The sequence below is a fragment of the Triticum dicoccoides genome, chromosome 6B (assembly GCF_002162155.2).
Source record: "Triticum dicoccoides isolate Atlit2015 ecotype Zavitan chromosome 6B, WEW_v2.0, whole genome shotgun sequence".
In the NCBI taxonomy this organism is placed as follows: domain Eukaryota; kingdom Viridiplantae; phylum Streptophyta; class Magnoliopsida; order Poales; family Poaceae; genus Triticum; species Triticum dicoccoides.
The window spans coordinates 406104106-406126573 of record NC_041391.1 but is presented as its reverse complement, the minus strand read 5'-3'; the positions used below and the strand labels follow the sequence as shown (position 1 = coordinate 406126573).

Genomic DNA, 22468 nt, shown 5'->3' with positions numbered 1-22468 from the left:
AAATTTGGCACACAAATAATTCACCATCAACCCTTTTAGTAAAAAGAGTAGAATCAATTTTTCCCATCTCAAAGCCTTTTTCAATAAGAAACTTAGTCAAGCACTTATACCATGCTCTAGGAGCTTGTTTAAGACCATAAAGAGCATTGTGAAGTTTGTAAATATGATCAGATTTCTTAGTATTAACAAAGGCAGGAGGTTGTTTAACATAAACTTCCTCCTCAATTTCACCATCTAGAAAAGCACTTTTTATGTCAATTTGATATAAAGTAATGTCATGATGATTGGCATGAGCAAGTAAGATGCGTATAGACTCAAGTCTAGCGACGGGGGCATATGTCTAACCACAGTCCATACCTTCGACTTGCGTGTAGCCTTAAGCAACGAGACAACCTTGTTCCACACAACTTGTCCATCTTCATCTTGATTATTCCCAAACACCCATTTGGTTCTAATGACATTGTGCTTCTCATCGGGCTTTTCAACCAACGTCCACACTTGGTTCCTCTCGAAATTGTGTAGCTCTTCATGCATAGCGTTCACCCAATCCGGATCATCAAGAGCCTCTTCAACCTTCATAGGTTCAATACTAGAAATGAATGAGTAATGTTCACAAAAGTTAGCCAAACGAGTTTTAGAGCGAGTAATTCTCCCAGTTTGAATATCATCAAAAATTTGTTCGACGGGATGATCTCTTGAGACTCTTGCTCGAACTCGTGAGAGATTTTGTTTGGGTCGGGGTGGAACATCCTCTTCATTGTCTTGTACTTCCTCTTGTCTTTCTTCATTGCCGTTGGCATTGTTGTTCTCTTGTGGAGGTTGAGAAGGAGGTCGATGAGGTTCATCTTGTTATACATCCTCGATTCCATCATCTTGATGTGTTCCACTTGTGGATGCCTCCAAGTCAACTTTTGGTTCACCTTGGCGTGAAGTTGAGGCTTCCACTTGAACGGACGAGGTACTCTCCTTCACCTCCGTTGGGCGAATCTTGCCAATAGACAAGTCTTGAATTGCTTCTGAGGGATCTTTATCTCCTATATCAATCGGCAATTGCTCTACTTGTGAGCCGTTAGATTCATCAAACTTCACATGTACCGTCTCTTCAACCTCTCGGGTGAAATTTTTGTAGACACGGTAAGTGTGAGAGTTTGAGTCGTAACCGAGTAGAAAACCTTCATGAGATTTAGGGGCAAATTTCGAATGATGATGCTTATCAAGAATGTAACATTTTGAGACGAATACTTGAAAGTAACCAACTTGGGGTTTGTTACCGGTGAGAAGCTCGTATGTTGTCTTCCCAAGAAGCTTGTGAAGTATAGTCGATTTGTTGCATGACAAGCTGTCTCAACCGCTTCCGCCCAAAAATGTCTTGGCGTCTTGTATTCATCAAGCATCGTTCTTGCCATCTCAATGAGCATCCGGTTCTTCCTCTCAACCACTTTGTTTTGTTTAGGCATGTACGTAGTCGAGAACTCATGTGAAATCCCTTCCTCGTCAAGAAAGGTATCCACATTGGCATTCTTGAACTCCGTTCCATTGTCGCTTCGAACCTTCTTGATCTTCACTTCAAATTCATTTTGGGCTTTCCTAGCGAAGTTTTTGAAGATCTTTTGGGCCTAAGATTTATCATCAAGAAAGAACACCGACGTAAATCTAGAAAACTCGTCAACAATGACCAAACCGAATGAGTTACCACCGAGACTCTTGTAGGCGTTGGGACCAAAGAGATCCATATGAATCAGCTCGAGTGGTCTTCTCGTGGTCATGATGTTCTTTATGGGATGACTTCCTCCAACTTGTTTTCCTACTTGACAAGCACTGCAAAGTCTATCCTTGTCAAATACAACATCTTTAATTCCAAGGATATGATCACCTTTAATAAGCTTGTCAAGATTTCGCATGCCCACGTGACCTAACCTTCTTTGCCACAACCAGCCTTTAGAAGATTTAGCAATTAAGCAAGTTCTAGGTTAAGCCTTTTTTAGTGAAATCAACAATGTATAGATCACCTCTATGTATATCGGTAAAGACCATTATGATTATCTCTTTGAAACACTTGGCAATCTACTTTAGTAAATAGGACATTGAAACCGAAATCGACTAGTCTAGATACGGAAAGCAAATTGTAGCCAAGAGATTCAATGAGCATAACATTTTGAATGAAGCTGTCATGTGAGATGGCCACCTTACCAAGGCCAACCACCTTACCCTTTGAGTTATCACCAAAAGTGACATACTTTCGGGGACCATTGTTTTCAGCAAGCTCTCGAAACATATCCTTGTCACTGATCATGTGATTGGTACATCCACTATCAAGGACCCATTCCTTTCCTCCGGCCATGTAACCGCGAAGGTTAGCCATAATACCAAAGTGTCTCCTAGACTCATCGAGATCAAATTCACTATCATCATCCTCATCATAATATCCATGTTCAACATTGTCTTGAGATTGATCATCACCTAGAGTAGGTGATTCATTAGATTATGTTCATGACAATGTGCATCTTTGTGAATTCTAATGACTTGAGAAATGATGCTACTAATGAATCCAACATCTCCTTTGGCACGCATAAGATCACGAAGCTCAAATAGGCAATCATCAAAATTAGGATCACTAGGTTTCATCTTATGAAAAGCTATAGACTTTTGAATAATCTCATCTAGACTTTTCAAAGAGTAGTTTGGAAAGCGTTCCTCAAGATACCTCCAAATAATATAAGCATAATCAAAGGTAGGAAAGCATGCAAGCAAATTTTTAGGCAATCCTCTTATGATAAGATTGATAGTTCTAAGATTGCAGGTCATGTCAAGATATTCATCAGGGGTAGGATGCAAGGGATTAATGGGAGGCGCACAAGGGCTAGTAATGTACTTGGTCAAATCATATTCATTGAAATCTCAAGCATATCATTTTTTCAAGCAATAAAGAACTCTCCGTCAAGCATAGGCACTCTATGTCTAATACTCCCAATCGTAGACTCATCCATCTTCCTCCAATTGTGATTAAACCAAAGCAATGGAGACCAATGCTCTGATACCAATTGAAAGGATCGAGAAGAGGTGTCTAGCGAGGGGGTGATTAGACACTCAACAAGCGAAGGTGGCAGTTTTTAAGTTCTTCAAGTTGAGATTGTAGATTAGCACAATTTTAAGCATTCCCAACACACTTCAAGCAAGCATGGCAAGAGTAGAAGCAGCGGAAAAAGTAAAGCATGCTAGTTGCAAGAAAGTAAAGTTATGGGATTGGAATGTGCAAACGCAATTGAAGATACGAAGATTTTTTGCGTGGTTCCAATAGGTGGTGCTATCACACATCCACGTTGATGGAGACTTCAACCCATGAAGGGTAACGGTTGTGCGAGTCCATGGAGGCTACATCCACGAAGGGTCTATGAAGAAGCAACATTGTCTATCCCACCATGGTCATCGCCCATGAAGGACTTGCCTCACTTGGGTAGATCTTCATGAAGTAGGCGATCTCCTTGCACTTACAAACTCCTTGGTTCAACTCCACAATCTTGATGGAGACTCCCAAGTGACACCTAACCAATCTAGGAGACACCACTCTCCAAAAGGTAATAGATGGTGTGTTGATGATGAATTCCTTGCTCTTGTGCTTCAAATGATAGTCTCCCCAACACTCAACTCTCTCTCATAGATTTGGTTATGGTGGAAAGATGATTTGAGTAGAAAGCAACTTGGGGAAGGCCAGAGATCAAGATTCTTGTGGTTGGATTGGAATGTCTTTGTCTCAACACATGAGTAGGTAGTTCTCTCTCAGAAAATGAGTAGTGGAAGTATAGGCACGTTCTGATGGCTCTCTCTCAAATGGAGAAGGGGGTGGAGGGGTATATATATAGCCTCCACACGAAATCTAGCTGTTACACACATTTTACCAAACTCGGTCAGACCGAATAGGTAAACTAGATGAGACCGATTCAGTTCAAAATGTGAATGTTAGGAATCTCGGTGGGACCAACGAGATCAACTCAGTGGGACTGATGTGCTAGGGCTAGGGCAAAATCTCATCTCGGTGAGACGGATTGCATGAACTGGTGAGACCGATTTCAGTAATTAATCAAACAGGGAGTTGGTCAAGCAAACTCGGTGGGACCGATCGCTCATTTCGGTGAGACCGAAATGTTACGAAAAGGAAATAGAGAGTTTTCAATGCAAACTCGATCGGACCGATCGCTCATTTCGATGAGACCGAAATGTTACGAAGGGAAACAGAGAGTTTGCAAAGCCATCTCGGTGAGACCGAGATTCGTATCAGTGTGACCGAATTGATTAGGGTTTCTGGCAGTGGCTATGTCAAGTGAACTCGGTGGCGCCGGATAGATCAAATCGGTGGGGCCGAGTTTGACTTTGGGTTTACGACATATTTGGATTTGAGAAAAGTGTTTGAGGGCTTTGGAGCAATATCACTAAGCATTTTGAGCAGGCAAGTCATTAAGCAACACCTCATCCCCTTTTAATAGTATTGGCTTTCTTATGGACTCAATGTGATCTTGGATCACTAAAATAAAAATGAATAGTCTTGAGCCTTTGCCAATATTTGTCCTTAGCATCATGAAGGGGTTCCACATCCTCTTGTCCTGCCACTCCATTGTTGAACTCGTCTGAAATGTACTAGATAAAAGCATTAGTCCAACAAGAGATATGTTGACATTAATTACTAAAATCACCCAAGGAGCACTTGTGCTTTCAGTTAGGGAACAAATTATTTTCAATATTAGACCCAAAGGGTTCCCTTCGGGAGCAATATATGTTTAGACCATACTTTCTCGCCATAGGAGTTAGAAAGATTTAGTACCAGACACTGAACAAACTGGATTGACTGGCGATTGCGGGCTAAATAGGATGCAACCTACTTTTAGATAATGGAAACTGGTAAATTCCACAAGAAGGGAATAACAAGCCCCCTTCAGTGAAGATGTGCAAAATAAAAACTTGTGACCGTAGCAACCAACCTAGCGCTAAGTAATTAGCATATTATGAATAAGCACCACAAAAAATTGCAATTTGATAAGCATCTTAGTCACTTGGGGTTTCTACAACCATCTCTAATTTCCGCATTAAAGTATGAATCAAGTAAAGGGAATAACAATTAAAGGAATAGGGAGGTGCTTAACACTTGAGCAGAGGAAGCACAAATTAAGGTAGAGAGAAAAAGGAGCGAAGAGGTTACCTGTAGGTTGTGGCAGCTAGAGCATGGACATGAACCTCAGAAATCACAAAAATCAAATAAACAACGCCGAAAGTTGCTCTAAACCCAAACCTTTTCTTCATAAACATGGAAAAACTCTAGTAAACAGAGCAAGCCTACATCATATACAAAACAAACTAAGATACTATAAGAAAGAACACCATACTCTTGGTTCATCATCTAGCCGCAAAGAGTAATTTTTTGTTGGTCTACTAATTAGGCCGACTCTAGAATTAGTTGGTAATCATGTTGGCTATATTGCACGTAAAGTGCAAATGAACCATTGCGAGTAAACAACTGCTTTTTTACGGAGGCAGATGAAAAAATAAAGTTCATTTTCCAGTCTCCAAGAGTAAATATCAAGAAACAAATTCAAGTAAGATAGGCTTACCTCAGAAAATTCATATTGATGTTCAGATGCATTACCAAACGAGAAGTGTAGTCAAACATCTATAGAAAATATGCATGACACATATCCACATGTTTTCTTCCTAGAAAAATGTGAACCAAGGGATGTCATTTACAACCCAAATATTGAACATTTCTGATTTTAAATGAAACAAAATACATACATATTTCTATGATATCACCAATAAAAAAAATTACGTACATCAAGATAAATGTAGGCAGAATAAAAAAATAAAAAGGAGTGGCATTGGGTCTAGCTTCAGGCTGGTATTCGGAAGATATCCGTATCTGAACCGCACATATGCGTATTTGTAAGCCTAAAGTCGTAAAAATAGTAACATATAGCCTTATGGTCGACTAACTATAATACTCGACTAAACCAGAGAGAGATCTCTTGGCACAAAGCGTTCATAAAAGGACTTCAAGGTCTCTACTTTATCATCGGCCTAAAGCGTGCAAAAGAATACATACCTTCAAGCGTACCGATACTTTCTCAATCGTTGTAAAAACACCAGAAGATTCAACAATATATTCAGTTCATACCAGGATTTCCTTTCGTAGTTGACCACACATGATCTGCACAAAACAATTTGTACATGAAGCAATAATGCACTTATTTCTTCAGAAACACAAAAATTAGCAGCCACAAATCATACATATATACTTGCTTTATCGAAAAAGTTATACAAACCATGAAAATGGATATAATGGAGTGGGAGAGGCAGTACAGTAGAAACAACATTTTTACTCACCTTTGTGTAGATAAATAGAATTAAATAAAGCCATCTTTTAGCTACATTTTCTCCTCGATATCTCATATGTTTAACCTTGTTCATAAGTTCAAAACCAGCATCATCACCTAGAAGCAAAAAAAAAGTAAAAGGGGTCGTTATATGTACAGAAGTTTTGGCAATATTAGTTAAAGGCCTAAATATGCATCTCAAAATCCTTGATATTTTTGGACATCTGCATTTTACACTGACTAAATATTACAGTAAAGTAAAAGGTCACATATGGCATAACCTGACATAATAAAGAGTGTAAGTATCACTAATTAATAGTAGGAAACGGTTGCATCATACATCCAGAGAGAGTACATGTTCTTAGCACCAATGAATACATTGATAAGATAACAAAAAACCAGAAGAGCATCACATTACCTTAATTAACTATTTATCATCTAAAATAGAAAAATAGCCAAAATAATTGAGCAATTAAACCATATAAACTGAACACATATGTCCGTATGTGCATCGAGTGGACAACTATAGAGAAAATAAACCAAATGTATTGAGCAATTGAACCAGAAACTGAACACATATATTTGTACAGGCATGAAGGAAACCAACCACAAGAATGATTGAGCATCAGTATTATCTCGGCCTGTGTAAAATCAATTAAATCCATGAGCAAGACGTATAAAACCAGAATAACAGGATGAAATGCCATCTCAATTAAGAACTTGAGCTAGGGGGAGGTTAATAATTCCCTCTGGTGTTTTTGTTTCCATTCATGAGTAGTTAGCATCAAGTTATACTCCGGAGCGCACTTTCAGTGCACGGCGGCATTGGCGCACTTTATCCACGCCGTTTGCTGCATGCGTCATGATTGGGCCAATGAACGACAGCCTGGAATATGGATCAATACGTGGAACTTATACTTCGCGGATGCGGGTGCTGTTGGGAGAGGTCACGGTCCAGTTTGAAGTGTGATACGGCCCCGAATCCTCTCGCACATGTTCCAGATATCTTTGATAGGTGGTGATATTAGAACAGGTCACTTTCAATGACGTAGGTTTTATGGCACAAGATGTCCTGGCCGAGCAAGTTGCAAAAATGGGTAGGACCAGCATTAACATAGTCGACATTAGCCAGGCAGGCCGTCATACTGTACCTCGACAGAGAACGCTACCAGGTCGTCTCTCATCGTTTCAGATCTATCCATTGGAAACCTTGCAATATGGAGTTCGTCGACATGGACGGGAATCTAAGGTTCGTTTATTTCAAACATTCTGCAAGTTGTGTACCATCAACTTGTACTAATCGTATTTGTTTCCACTGCTCTTAGATCAGCAGATAGTTTGATTCCTGTTTGTTCCTTGACGGCGGCAAGGGATCATGTTGTTCGTCCGGCTCAATCAAACTGTTCGTCGGGATCTTCTAGGGTTTGCGAGATCATGGGAACAGAGGGAGGGACCAGCATCAAAATGGAGATGCTTCACAACCTGCAGCTAATGGGCAAGTGCATGAAGGTAGATCGGTCGACCACGGAGAAGATGAGTCGGTTGTGGGTTTGCAGAGTGTAGAAGCTGGATCCTGCGAGGCGCTTGTTCCTGATGCTGGTAGAGAGGCAACTTCTAAGTGGAAACGAAGGTTAGCTTGTTAACTGAAATTGGTTTGTACATGACTTCAATATTTGAAAACGAAGTAACCTAGATATAAACGCAAAAAAACTTAGTTTTCCCCCTAATCACAATTGCTAAGATGATAAATCTGCTGACAGAACATTCCTACTACATCTGTACAGTTCCCTGGTAGGAATTTATCGTTAGTAAATTTTCCTTCGGAAGGAAAAAATGTAGAAAATGTAATTTTGGTGCTTCTTCACAACATGCAAAATCAAGTATCCAATACTTCACTAGGATTGCAATGGTTGAAAAATACATTTTACTTAATTTTGATAAGATATGATGGAGGGCAACTGAACTAGTGCCAGCCCGTTTAGATTTTTGCGTCCATTACTGGGTCGTGTAGTTCGTGGGCCAAATTGTTAATCCTGTACTTATTGGGCCGCCCTTTGGGTGGTCGGATAATTCATTGAGCGAAATCGCAGCAAATGGAAAAAGAACTAAAATCCGGCCCATTCTCGGAGCCTGTTGGAAAAAAATATACTGGATTGTTTATTGGTTTTTCTCTACTCGTTAAAGCTTTACTTATTGGATTTTGTAACTACACCTGCAGGGTTAGGTTATCTGATGGAGACACTGAGAGAGAATGGAGCGCAGACCGAAAGAGCGCACTAGAATTGACAATCCAGGGGTTTGCAGAGAAGAAGGAAGGAGTTGTAATAAACCCAACGATTGGGTTATCGCTCGATTCTTTGAACGAGGCATACGAATTTTACAATTTATATTCTTGGGAGGTTGGTTTCGGGATACATTTTGCTAGAAGTCGTCTGGATGTGAAACGCCCGAAATGCATGCATGAGCTAGTATGCGGTTGTGCGGTAAGTACACAGGGGGTTCATTTCATTATATTTTTTATATTAAGATTATATGAACACCATATTTCAATATAGATCAATTCTTTATGTAGGGCGTACCAACAAAGGAAAACAGTAGATCAACAAGGTGTGGTTGCGATGCAAAAATTGTAGGGGAACGTAGTAATTTCAAACAAAATCCTACGCACACGCAAGATCATGGTGATACATAGAAACGAGAGGGGAGAGTGTGTCCACGTACCCTCGTAGACCGAAAGCGGAAGCGTTAGAACAACGCGGTTCATGTAGTCGTACGTCTTCACGGCCCGACCGATCAAGCACTGAAAGTACGGCACCTCCGAGTTCTAGCACACGTTCAGCTCGATGACGTCCCCCGAACTCCGATCCAGCCGAGTGTCGAGGGAGAGTTCCGTCAGCACAACGGCGTGGTGACGATATTGATGTTCTACCATCGCAGGGCTTCGCCTAAGCACAGCTACAATATTATCGAGGAGGACTATGGTGGAGTGGGGCACCGCACACGGCTAAGAGATCAAGAGATCAATTGTTATGTCTATGGGGTGCCCCCCTCCCCTGTATATAAAGGAGTGGAGGAGGGGGGTGGCCAAGGGGGGTGGCGCGCCCCCTCCCTTGCTCCTTTCCCCTCCTTTCCACTAAGGCCCAATAAGGCTCATATACCTCCCGGGGGTTCCTAACCTCCTGAAGCTCCGGTATTGTCCTAATCTCACCCGGAACCTTTCCGGTGTCCAAATATAGTCGTCCAATATATCGATCTTTATGTCTCGACCATTTCGAGACTCCTCGTCATGTCCGTGATCACATCCGGGACTCCGAAAAACCTTCGGTACATCAAAACTCATAAACTCATAATATAACTGTCATCGAAACCCTAAGCGTGCGGACCCTACGGGTTCGAGAACTATGTAGACATGACCGAGACACGTTTCCGGTCAATAACCAATAGCAGAACCTGGATGCTCATATTGGCTCCTACATATTCTACGAAGATCTTTATCGGTCAAACCGCATAACAACATACATTGTTCCCTTTGTCATCGGTATGTTACTTGCCCGAGATTCGATCGTCGGTATCTCAATACCTAGTTCAATCTCGTTACCGGCAAGTCTATTTACTCGTTATGTAATGCATCATTCCGTAACTAACTCATTAGTTACATTGCTTGCAAGTCTTATAGTGATGTGCATTACCGGGAGGGCCCAGAGATACCTCTCTGACAATCGGAGTGACAAAACCTAATCTCAAAAAACGCCAACTCAACATGTACCTTTGGAGACACCTGTAGAGCTCCTTTATAATCACCCAGTTATGTTGTGACGTTTGGTAGCACACAAAGTGTTCCTCCGGTAAACGGGAGTTGCATAATCACATAGTTGTAGGAACATGTATAAGTCATGAAGAAAGCAATAGCAACATACTAAACAATCAAGTGCTAAGCTAACGGAATGGGTCATGTCAATCACATCATTCTACTAATCATGTGATCCCGTTAATCAAATGACAACTCATGTCTATGGTTAGGAAACATAACCATCTTTGATTAATGAGCTAGTCTAGTAGAGGCATACTAGTGACATTATGTTTGTCTATGTATTCACACATGTATCATGTTTCCGGTTAATACAATTCTAGCATGAATAATAAACATTTATCATGATATAAGGAAATAAATAATAACTTTATTATTGCCTCTAGGGCATATTTTCTTCAGTCTCCCACTTGCACTAGAGTCAATAATCTAGATTACACAGTATTGATTCTAACACCCATGGAGCCTTGGTGTTGATCATGTTTTGCTCGTGGAAGAGGCTTGGTCAACGGGTCTGCAACATTCAGATCCGTATGTATCTTGCAAATCTCTATGTCTCCCACCTGTACTTGGTCCCGGATGGAATTGAAGCGTCTCTTGATGTGCTTGGTCCTCTTGTGAAATCTGGACTCCTTTGCCAAGGCAATTGCACCAATATTGTCACAGAAGATCTTCAGTGGTCCCGATGCACTAGGTATGACACCTAGATCGGAAATGAACTCCTTCATCCAGACTCCTTCATTTGCTGCTTCCGAAGCAGCTATGTACTCCGCTTCACATGTAGATCCCGCCACGACGCTTTGTTTGGAACTGCACCAACTGACAGCTCCACCGTTCAATATAAACACGTATCCGGTTTGCGATTTAGAATCGTCCGGATCAGTGTCAAAGCTTGCATCGACGTAACCATTTACGACTAGCTCTTTGTCACCTCCATAAACGAGAAACATATCCTTAGTCCTTTTCAGGTATTTCAGGATATTCTTGAGCGCTGTCCAGTGATCCACTCCTGGATTACTTTGGTACCTCCCTGCTAAACTTATTGCTAAGCATACATCAGGTCTGGTACACAGCATTGCACACATGATAGAGCCTATGGCTGAAGCATAGGGAATATCTTTCATTTTCTCTCTATCTTCTGTTGTGGTCGGGCATTGAGTCTCACTCAACTTCACACCTTGTAATACAGGCAAGAATCCTTTCTTTGCCTGGTCCATTTTGAACTTTTTCAAAATTTTATCAAGGTATGTGCTTTGTGAAAGTCCAATTAAGCGTCTTGATCTATCTCTATAGATCTTGATGCCCAATATATAAGCAGCTTCACCGAGGTCTTTCATTGAAAAACTTTTATTCAAGTACCCTTTATGCTATCCAGGAATTCTATATCATTTCCAATCAACAATATGTCGTCTACATATAATATCAGAAATGCTACAGAGCTCCCACTCACTTTCTTGTAAATACAGGCTTCTCCAAAAGTTTGTATAAAACCATATTCTTTGATCACACTATCAAAGCGTTTATTCCAACTCCGAGAAGCTTGCACCAGTCCATAAATGGATCGCTGGAGCTTGCACACTTTGTTAGCACCTTTTGGATCGACAAAACCTTCTGGTTGCATCATATACAACTCTTCTTCCAGAAATCCATTCAGGAATGCAGTTTTGACATCCATTTGCCATATTTCATAATCATAAAATTGACAATTGCTAACATGATTCGGACAGACTTAAGCATCGCTACAGGTGAGAAAGTCTCATCGTAGTCAACTCCTTGAACTTGTCGAAAACCTTTTGCAACAAGTCAAGCTTTGTAGACAGTTATATTACCATCAGCATCAGCCTTCTTCTTGAAGATCCATTTATTCTCGATGGCTTGCCGATCATCGGGCAAGTCAACAAAAGTCCATACTTTGTTCTCATACATGGATCTCATCTCAGATTTCATGGCCTCAAGCCATTTTGCGGAATCTGGGCTCATCATCGCTTCCTCATAGTTCGTAGGTTCGCCATGGTCAAGTAACATGACTTCTAGAATAGGATTACCATACCACTCTGGTTCGGATCTTACTCTGGATGACCTACGAGGTTCTGTAGTAACTTGATCTGAAGTTTCATGATCTATATCATTAGCTTCCTCACTAATTGGTGTAGTCGTCACAGGAACCGATTTCTGTGATGAACTATTTTCCAATAAGGGAGCAGGTACAGTTACCTCATCAAGTTCTACTTTCCTCCCACTCACTTCTTTCGAGAGAAACTCCTTCTCTAGAAAGGATCCGAATTTAGCAACAGAAGTCTTGCCTTCAGATATGTGATAGAAGGTGTACCCAATAGTCTCTTTTGGGTATCCTATGAAGACACATTTCTCCGATTTGGGTTCGAGCTTATCTGGTTGAAGTTTCTTCACATAAGCATCGCAGCCCCAAACTTTAAGAAACGACAACTTTGGTTTCTTGTCAAACCACAGTTCATAAGGCGTCGTCTCAACGGATTTTGATGGTGCCCTATTTAACGTGAATGCGGCCGTCTCTAAAGCATAACCCCAAAATGATAGCGGTAAATCAGTAAGAGACATCATAGATCGCACCATATCTAGTAAAGTACGATTACGACGTTCGGACACACCATTTCGTTGTGGTGTTCCGGGTGGCGTGAGTTGCGAAACTATTCCGCATTGTTTCAAATGTAAACCAAACTCGTAACTCAAGTATTCTCCTCCATGATCAGATCGTAGAAACTTTATTTTCTTGTTATGATGATTTTCCACTTCACTCTGATATTCTTTGAACTTTTCAAATGTTTCAGACTTGTGTTTCATTAAGTAGATATACCCATATCTGCTCAAATCATCTGTGAAGATGAGAAAATAACGATAACCGCCGCGAGCCTCAATATTCATTGGACCACACACATCGGTATGTATGATTTCCAACAAATAAGTTGCTCGCTTCATAGTTCTGGAGAACGGCGTTTTAGTCATCTTGCCCATGAGGCACGGTTCGCAAGTACCAAGTGACTCATAATCAAGTGATTCCAGAAGTCCATCAGTATGGAGTTTCTTCATGCGCTTTACACCAATATGACCCAAACGGCGGTGCCACAAATAAGTTGCACTATCATTATCAACTATGCATCTTTTGGCTTCAACATTATGAATATGTGTATCACTACTATCGAGATTTAATAAAAAAATAGACCACTCTTCAAGGGTGCATGACCATAAAAGATATTACTCATATAAATAGAACAACCATTATTCTCTGATTTAAATGAATAACCGTCTCGCATCAAACAAGATACAAGCAAAATACTATCAGGTACTAAGTTCATGATAAATTTAAGTTCAATTAATCATATTACTAAAGAACTCCCACTTAGACAGACATCTCTCTAGTCATCTAAGTGATTACGTGATCCAAATCAACTAAACCATGTCTGATCATCATGTGAGATGGAGTAGTTTTCAATGGTGAACATCACTATGTTGATCATATCTACTATATGATTCACGTTCGACCTTTCGGTCTCCGTGTTCCGAGGCCATATCTGTATATGCTAGGCTCGTCAAGTTTAACCTGAGTATTCCGCGTGTGCAACTGTTTTGCATCCGTTGTATTTGAACGTAGAGCCTATCACACCCGATCATCACGTGGTGTCTCAGCACGAAGAACTTTCGCAACGGTGCATACTCAAGGAGAACACTTCTTGATAATTAGTGAGAGATCATCTTATAATGCTACCATCAATCAAAGCAAAATAAGATGCATAAAGGATAAACATCACATGCAATCAATATAAGTGATATCATATGGCCATCATCATCTTGTGCTTGTGATCTCCATCTCCGAAGCACCGTCGTGATCACCATCGTCACCGGCGCGACACCTTGATCTCCATCGTAGCATCGTTGTCGTTTCGCCATCCATTGCTTCTACGACTATCGCTACCGCTTAGTGATAAAGTAAAGCAATTACAGGGCGCTTGCATTTCATACAATAAAGCGACAACCATATGGCTCCTGCTAGTTGCCGATAACTCGGTTACAAAACATGATCATCTCATACAATAAAATATAGCATCACGTCTTGACCATATCACATCACAACATGCCCTGCAAAAACAAGTTAGACGTCCTCTACTTTGTTGTTGCAAATTTTATGTGGCTGCTACGGGCTGAGAAAGAAATGTTCTTACCTACGCATCAAAACCACAACGATAGTTCGTCAAGTTAGTTCTGTTTTAACCTTCTCAAGGACCGGCCGTAGCCACACTCGGTTCAACTAAAGTTGGAGAAACTGACACCCGCCAGCCACCTGTGTGCAAAGCACATCGGTAGAACCAGTCTCGCGTAAGCGTACGCGTAATGTCGGTCTGGGGCGCTTCATCCAACAATACCGCCGAACCAAAGTATGACATGCTGGTAAGCAGTATGACTTGTATCACCCACAACTCACTTGTGTTCTACTCGTGCATATAACATCAACGCATAAAACCTAGGCTCTGATACCACTGTTGGGAATGTAGTAATTTCAAAAAAATTCCTACGCACACGCAAGATCATGGTGATGCATAGCAATGAGAGGGGAGAGTGTGTCCACGTACCCTCGTAGACCGAAAGCGCAAGCGTTAGAACAACGCGGTTGATGTAGTCGTATGTCTTCACGGCCCGACCGATCAAGCACCGAAAGTACGGCACCTCCGAGTTCTAGCACACGTTTAGCTCGATGACGTCCCCGAACTCCGATCCAGCCGAGTGTCGAGGGAGAGTTCTGTCAGCACGACGGCGTGGTGACGATGTTGATGTTCTACCGTCGCAGGGCTTTGCCTAAGCACCGCTACAATATTATCGAGGAGGACTATGGTGGAGGGGGGCACCGCACACGGCTAAGAGATCAAGAGATCAATTGTTATGTCTATGGGGTGCCCCCCTCCCCCGTATATAAAGGAGTGGAGGAGGGGGCCGGCCAAGGGGGGTGGCGCGCCCTAGGGGGGAGTCCAACTCCCACCAGGAGTAGGACTCCCCCCTTTCCTATTAGGAGAGGGAGAGGGAAGGAAGAGGAAGGAGGGAGGAAGGAAAGGGGGCCGGCCCCCCCTCCCAATTCAGATTGGGCTTGAGGGGGCTCCCTTGCTCCTTTCCCCTCCTTTCCACTAAGGCCCAATAAGGCCCATATACCTCCCGGGGGTTCCGATAACCTCCCGGAGCTCCGGTATTGTCCAATCTCACCCGGAACCTTTCAAGTGTCCAAATATAGTCGTCCAATATATCGATCTTTATGTCTCGACCATTTCGAGACTCCTCGTCATGTCCGTGATCACATCCGGGACTCCAAACAACCTTCGGTACATCAAAACTCATAAACTCATAATATAACTGTCATCGAAACCTTAAGCGTGCGGACCCTACGGGTTCGAGAACTATGTAGACATGACCGAGACACGTTTCCGGTCAATAACCGATAGCGGAACCTGGATGCTCATATTGGCTCCTACATATTCTACGAAGATCTTTATCGATCAAACCGCATAACAACATACGTTGTTCCCTTTGTCATCGGTATGTTACTTGCCCGAGATTCGATCGTTGGTATCTCAATACCTAGTTCAATCTCGTTACCGGCAAGTCTCTTTACTCGTTATGTAATGCATCATTCTGTAACTAACTCATTAGTTACATTGCTTGCAAGGCTTATAGTGATGTGCATTACCGAGAGGGCCCAGAGATACCTCTCCGACAATTAGAGTGACAAAACCCAATCTTGGAATATGCCAACTCAACATGTACCTTTGGAGACACCTGTAGAGCTTCTTTATAATCACCCAGTTACGTTGTGACGTTTGGTAGCACACAAAGTGTTCCTCCGATAAACGGGAGTTGCATAATCTCATAGTTGTAGGAACATGTATAAGTCATGAAGAAAGCAATAGCAACATACTAAACGATCAAGTGCTAAGCTAACAGAATGGGTCATGTCAATCACATCATTCTACTAATGATGTGATCCCGTTAATCAAATGACAACTCATGTCTATGGTTAGGAAACATAACCATCTTTAATTAATGAGCTAGTCTAGTAGAGGCATACTAGTGACATTATGTTTGTCTATGTATTCACACATGTATCATGTTTCCGGTTAATACAATTCTAGCATGAATAATAAACATTTATCATGATATAAAGAAATAAATAATAACTTTATTATTGCCTCTAGGGCATATTTCCTTCAAAAATACGTCTGTTGCGTTCTGCTGACAATGGATGGTATATCAGCGAGCACCAAAGCCAGCATAACCACCCTCTATCTATTACGTGCGGGTAAAAGCTGCATTGGAAATCGCACCAGTACATTGACATACACACAAAAGACTTGGTGAAGCAGTTACGAGAGAACAATGTAAGCCTTAGCAAAGTTTACAGTATTGTTGGTAGCTTCTTTGGTACGTTGGAAAATGTACCGTTTACCATAAGATCGCTAAGGACACTATGTGGTAAGCTTAGCAGAGACTAGTTTGATCATGATGCAACCAAAACGGTAACCTTGCTACATGACCTGAAAGCTGTTGATCCTCATTTTACATACAACATCCAGGTAGACGAAGAGTCTAGGGTTAAGACACTAATGTGGTTTCCTGGACGTGGGATAGACCAGTACAGATATTTTGGGGAAGCAATTACATTTGACACAACCTATAGAACTAACCTATATGACATGCCATTTGGTTTGTTTGTTGGTGTGAACAACCATTTCCAAAGCATTATTTTTGGTGGAGTATTAATGAGGGACGAGACGGTGGAAAGTTTCAAATGGGTGTTCAAGGAATTTGTGCGGATGGTTGGCGGCAAACCACCATTTACAATTTTAACTAGTATGTATTAATTTTTAAGAACATTTGGAAAAAACGCATTGTATGTTCTTGTTATAATTCTAGCAACAACAATTATCATAATGTTTCAGACCAGGCCGCGCAATGGAGCTGGCTATCATTGATGAACTACCGAATACAACTCACCATTGGTGCAAGTGGCATGTGTTAAAGAAGGCAAAAGTAAGCTTGGCTGTCCTTTATGGAAAGAAATCGGAGTTCAAGAAAGACTTCCAAATGTTGGTGCATCATGTCTTAACTAAAGAGGAATTTGAGAATGGGTGGGCTGAAATGTTAGCAAAGTACGGTTTGCAAAAACATCCATTCCTAACACAAATATATGAGGTTAGGCATAAATGGGCGAAACCGTACTTCATGGGTGTGTTCTGTGCAAAAGTGACAAGCACACGGCGAAGTGAAAGTGCAAATCATTTGGTGAAGGGTTATTGTCGGTGTCAAAACCGGCGGATCTCGGGTAGGGGGTCCCGAACTGTGCGTCTAGGCGGATGGTAACAGAAGATAAGGGACACGACATTTTTACCCAGCATAGTCGGAGTGTTCGTTCACTGTTTGTTTGTGCGCGACATGTCTTTTTGTCTGCGGATATGGACACGGCCGAAGCAAAAGCCACTGCCTGCTGTACCGTTGCATGAGATATGGCAGCGGCAATAAACATGGGTTGTCGTGGGTGGGAAGCAATGGGGGACTGTGCATGGGGCGGAGTGGTGGCTGAGAGAGATCCTGCTGCAATCTAGCTAGCTATCAATACGCATGAGCTGCCAGAGGGAGGAGCAGCATGGTGCTGTCCTCCATTAATCCCGCTCCACCCCGGCCTCCTCTTTCTCCCTCCTCTCTTATTACCACCAGCTGCCTTCTTCAAGCCATATGCCACTCTGCAGTTCATACAAACTTGCTACTCGCTGCTAAGCAGAGAGTGCAAGGTAGCTAGCTTGTAGTTGGAGATGAGGAGAAACTTCTTTGGCCCGGCCATGGACGCCGCGAGGAGGTGGGTCTCCGCTCCACGAGATCGTTCGTCTGGTGGGGGAGGTGGTGGTGTGGTTGACGATGACATGGCCGACGACTTCGTCCACGTCGAGGCGCCGGCAGTGGATAAAGCCATGCCGGCGGCTGACACTCTCCCTCCGCATCGAGGAAGGGTAATGACATCCTACTCCCTTGTACATCTTCTACGAGCTCAGTGCAACTGGGATGCTCCACTAGTGGAGATTGGGGGAGGGTGGCATGGCTGCCCTCCTGGCGCTAAAACCGGGTGGAAACACAGACCGTGTCTTCTACTTGTCGTTGCTCTCGAAGATCGATCCAGTTACTATGAGATTGGATCTTGGTGATCGTCGTTTTAGGGATGTAAACGCATGAGAAGTACGTAGAATTGTTGGTCTAGTTGGAGGTGGTGGTCAGACTCGTGTTTTGCATAGGATGTGTTTGCGTAATAGGCTAGAGGTGCTTGAGACAGTGCACGAGCTGCTTGGGAATGATTATGCAAAGTGTGCGTCGATTTCAATTTTACGTTTGAAGAAGATTCTTCAAAATGCAAGAAGAGAAGAACTCACTCCCGCAGTTAGGAGGAAAATTAAAGTCGCATATACCATGCTAGCTTTCTCAACATTTCTAGCTCCACAAGATCCATATGCAAAGGTAGCGGACGAGATTTCGTACATGGTACAGTACCCGGATGAAATAGACATGTATGATGTCACCGAGTACATCGTAGAGAGTCTCAGGCATGGGACTAGACGTGCGCGCCGCAGCCTCGAGCGTGGCCACGCAAGAATCGTCCTTGAAGGATGCATGCTAATTCCACAGGCAATACTAGCGTCTAACAGAAAGAACATAGTAATTTTCATGGGTTTGTTTGGGAGGCTACTGAGCTTTGCTTGAATCACATAGCAGATCCTGTTTTGCGAGTCTTGCGAGTACTTGCCGAGCGAGATCGCCACCCTAGCAGAACCGTGGATCGCTGCTTACGGACAGTCCAGACTAAAAAGAATCATCAGGCGTTATGCACCACCTGAGATTTGTTGTGGGCTTCGGGTGAGGGCGTGTACATGCATGAATTAATTCATAGTTCCTATAAATGGGAAAATTCTGAGGTGTAACTGATGAAGCTACCATTCGTGCACAGGAGCAAGAATATTCGGATAGCAGCATGGGCGCTGGTGGTGGGGATGGCACGGTACCAACTGAGATGCACAGCTCTGATGCTGATCATGACAGCGACGCTGCAAGTACCGGAGGGGGTGGGTGGACCACCAGCTCTGGATATGGATGCTTTCAAAAATATGGTAACTATCAGTGCCTCTAGTTACATTGTTTAGGCACAAAATGTTCTGCATGAAATCTAAAAGCTTGGTTTAACTGTTAATGTTATGTGTTTGACAGATTAGTGGTATAGCTGAGAGAGTGCTGCAGAAGGAGATGGCAAGGATTGATGCCGAGACTGACTCAAAGTTGATGACCCTCGGCAAGGAACTGGAATCTTCTGAGATGCGTAGCAAAAGTCTGCGTTCTCAAATGGACGCAGTCATAGCTGAGGGCAACCGCAGGCGCATGCATATGCTCACAGGTGAGCTCATTCAGGCTCTGTACGATGGCTTGCGGGATGCATTCCAGCCGGCTGGTGCCGGACAACCATGGTTCTATGGTCTGGAGCAGAAGATGTTTGATTTGTCTGGTGCGTGACATTGCATTTCTAAATCAAGATAAAAACTTGTACAACCATGGTTCTAAGGCTGATGCTATAGTACTTGATGATGTTTTGCAGTTGAGAAGGCTCTATTAGGGATAGAGCGTACATTTGAAGTTGAGGATCCTAACTTGTACAACTACAACTACCATGGAACGCGTTACTCTGGTAAATAATTGCTAAACTGTACTCATAAATCAAACCTACACATGTAAATGTTTGCACCAAAACAATAGTTTGCACATTTGAAGTGTCTTTTGGTCTGATGAAAATAACTGCGTGCAGGGGCGCGGGCAATGCGTGACAACAAGGGGAAAGGTGAGCATAACTACAAATTGTTTGTAAATTTACTTCTTCAAGTAGCTTCAAATTGAGAATTCAAATTGTATCGTTAAACAATATAATATTTATCCACATGAGCTTTTTGGGTTCAAATGTTAATATAGTTATCCATACTTAGCTTCCCATAATGGTGTCTGTGGAAAAATGATTTTTTTGTTAAGCATGAATAAATGAATTTCATATAAATATAAATTTATCCGTAATGATTGTGAAATATGATGTTTTGTTAGGCATCATAGAAGCAAGTGGGACATGATTATGGTTTTATTGATGCAAGAAAAAAAATCATCTCCTTGGTTAAGAAAAATTCTTTACTTGGATGAGCTACATGTAGTCAAATGCCTTTTTGTTTTCTTATTTATATTTCTTAATAACTGGTATTCCTGTGGATAAGTTTTGATATTGTGCATGTATACATGATATTCAAAGGTGATCAATATGGTAGTTGCAAAAAGTGTTGTTTCCGTACAAAAAAGAACATGTCAATCAGGCTAGTTGTATATTTGGCTAGAGTTGAACATATTATTTTTTGTTTAAATATTTGTGCTCCGTACTGGATGTAGAAAAAATGTATGCATTTCGTAGAATCCTAGATGCAGTACAATACTTATTATTATTTAATTAAGTAAAAAACAGCTTATTAAGTTATGGATGATGATCTGCCAGATTAGTGTGAGGGTTATTATGCTGAACATTTTGTAGCTTTGATTAGCAGATAGGCTTCGTTTCATTATTCCAATACGGTGACACTATATGTGTGCTATGAGCCTATGACGTAGATGCCAAAGAAGAGTTTTATTTCACTAAATTGTAAAATAGAAATTTTTGTATGGCCTTTATGGATTCAAATAATAATGTCTTTTCTATCTTTTTCACCTGCATGTAGAAATTGATCTGCATGTAGAAATTGATACATGCAAAAAAAAATCATGCAACGAATGTAATTTCAATAAGACTAGTGGTATATCAGTGTACAGATGAATATATTATTTCACACTATAAAAATACCTACTTACTAATTATTATCTACCGGTATGGAAATTGGTAGCGTCGTAGATGCAGTGGATTTTTTTAATACATTAAAAATAAGGTTGTCGAATTATATTTGATGAACTATCATGGTACTGTGGGAGATTTGATGCTCCTCAAAATAAAGCTTGGATTAGCGAATAGGTTGAGTTATATTATAGCCATTTAAGAACCTATGTTTTAGTCGGTAGAAAGGAGGAAAAGAAAATTCGATAGAATTATAGTAAAAGCCAACTTAGATTGTAAATAAAATTTCTATGGATGCTTAATAGATTTGATAACAAACAGGTAACAAAAATGATCAAGCTAAGAAAATGTTTTGGGTGGGTGTGTGTGTTCCTTTTCTAGAAGTGGCGTTGAGACGACGAAATGCTCGTTAGGTGAACTCACTAAGAAGAGCAGATCCGATTCCCCGCAAAAAAGTGTTAACCATTGTCTGGGTGAGTGTGGAAAGATAGTGCTCTCAAAGATAGAGTTTATTCTAAAACAAGCTAGTTTGAATATAACAGATTTTAGATCTGGTTTGCTGGATACTAATTGAAGTATAATAAACATGCATCATTGGTTCGTCTTCTACAATGCCTGAACCCTTTCAGTGCATGCTTTCAGGAGAGGCTTGGGTTCCAGTTTCAAGGACTGTTGGTTTTGCTACGCCAAATCTGCCAATGGATGGTATGTATGACATACATCCATACCAATGATTCTGTTGTTCAGTTTTGTGTGTGTTGATGACATATAATTGATGTGGTTTGATAGAAAACAGGGGTGGTGAACATAGACAGTGGCTCAAGCTGGGCCAGCATTCGATTCATACCCGGATAGTGCACGTCTTGCAGTAAATCTGCCACAACAAAGGCGATCAAGCCCAGTAACGTATATGGGTTCTGGTTCAGCCTTTGCTTCTGGTTCCCAGCTAGCACCTCTACCTGATGTGCTAATGATGCCAGGTGATTAGTTCAGCTCCGGCTTAGGTGCATTCATGTGATTTAACTGCTTGTGGTCCTCTTATGTTTGATGTATTATGTACTTATATTTGGTGGTTCTATATTGCAAAGATGGGACAAGTTATACAACCTGTTGTCTTTGCACTCTCTCCATTTGACTTGGGGTTGCACCACCATGAGGTTTCCGAAGAAGTGTCACTTGCATGCTATGAATCCGTGCAGCTGTGCGAAAGCTCTGAAACCGACAAGTAAGTCCGATAATTGTACATATGTCTGAAGAAATAAAAACATCCATTGTTTTAGTAACATTGTTTGTTAAATTGTGGTTTTTTTGCTGCAGGATTTGGTTCTGTCATGTGATTCCATTCTTGATTAAAATGTCTGGACCAATGTTCAAAGGCAAGTAAAATCACAATGT

At 41.6% G+C, this 22468-nt stretch overlaps 1 protein-coding gene and 2 long non-coding RNA genes across 3 annotated transcripts; all 3 read left to right on the top strand.

The window, feature by feature from the left end:
- The first annotated feature begins 7479 nt into the window (after nt 1–7479).
- LOC119322490 lies at nt 7480–8809 on the top strand. The gene is made up of 3 exons (XR_005155658.1): nt 7480–7608; nt 7685–7989; nt 8578–8809. It is a non-coding gene; the product is annotated as an uncharacterized LOC119322490 (long non-coding RNA).
- Nucleotides 8810–19313: 10504 nt separating this feature from the next.
- LOC119321169 lies at nt 19314–20109 on the top strand. Its single transcript, XM_037594971.1, has 4 exons — nt 19314–19334; nt 19432–19723; nt 19814–19903; nt 20021–20109. The coding sequence occupies exons 1-4, from the start codon at nt 19314–19316 to the stop codon at nt 20107–20109; spliced, it is 492 nt and encodes a 163-aa protein (XP_037450868.1).
- Nucleotides 20110–21714: 1605 nt separating this feature from the next.
- Nucleotides 21715–22468, top strand: LOC119322944. Its single transcript, XR_005155977.1, has 4 exons — nt 21715–21778; nt 21863–22053; nt 22162–22298; nt 22391–22468. It is a non-coding gene; the product is annotated as an uncharacterized LOC119322944 (long non-coding RNA).

Bases quoted from the DNA above. Each gene is read 5' to 3' on its own strand.
- LOC119321169 (XM_037594971.1), top strand. From the start codon at position 19,314: ATGGATGCTTTCAAAAATATG. The intron at 19,335-19,431 runs GTAACTATCAGT...TGTGTTTGACAG, and splicing joins TGGATGCTTTCAAAAATATG to ATTAGTGGTATAGCTGAGAG. The intron at 19,724-19,813 runs GTGCGTGACATT...GATGTTTTGCAG, and splicing joins GAAGATGTTTGATTTGTCTG to TTGAGAAGGCTCTATTAGGG.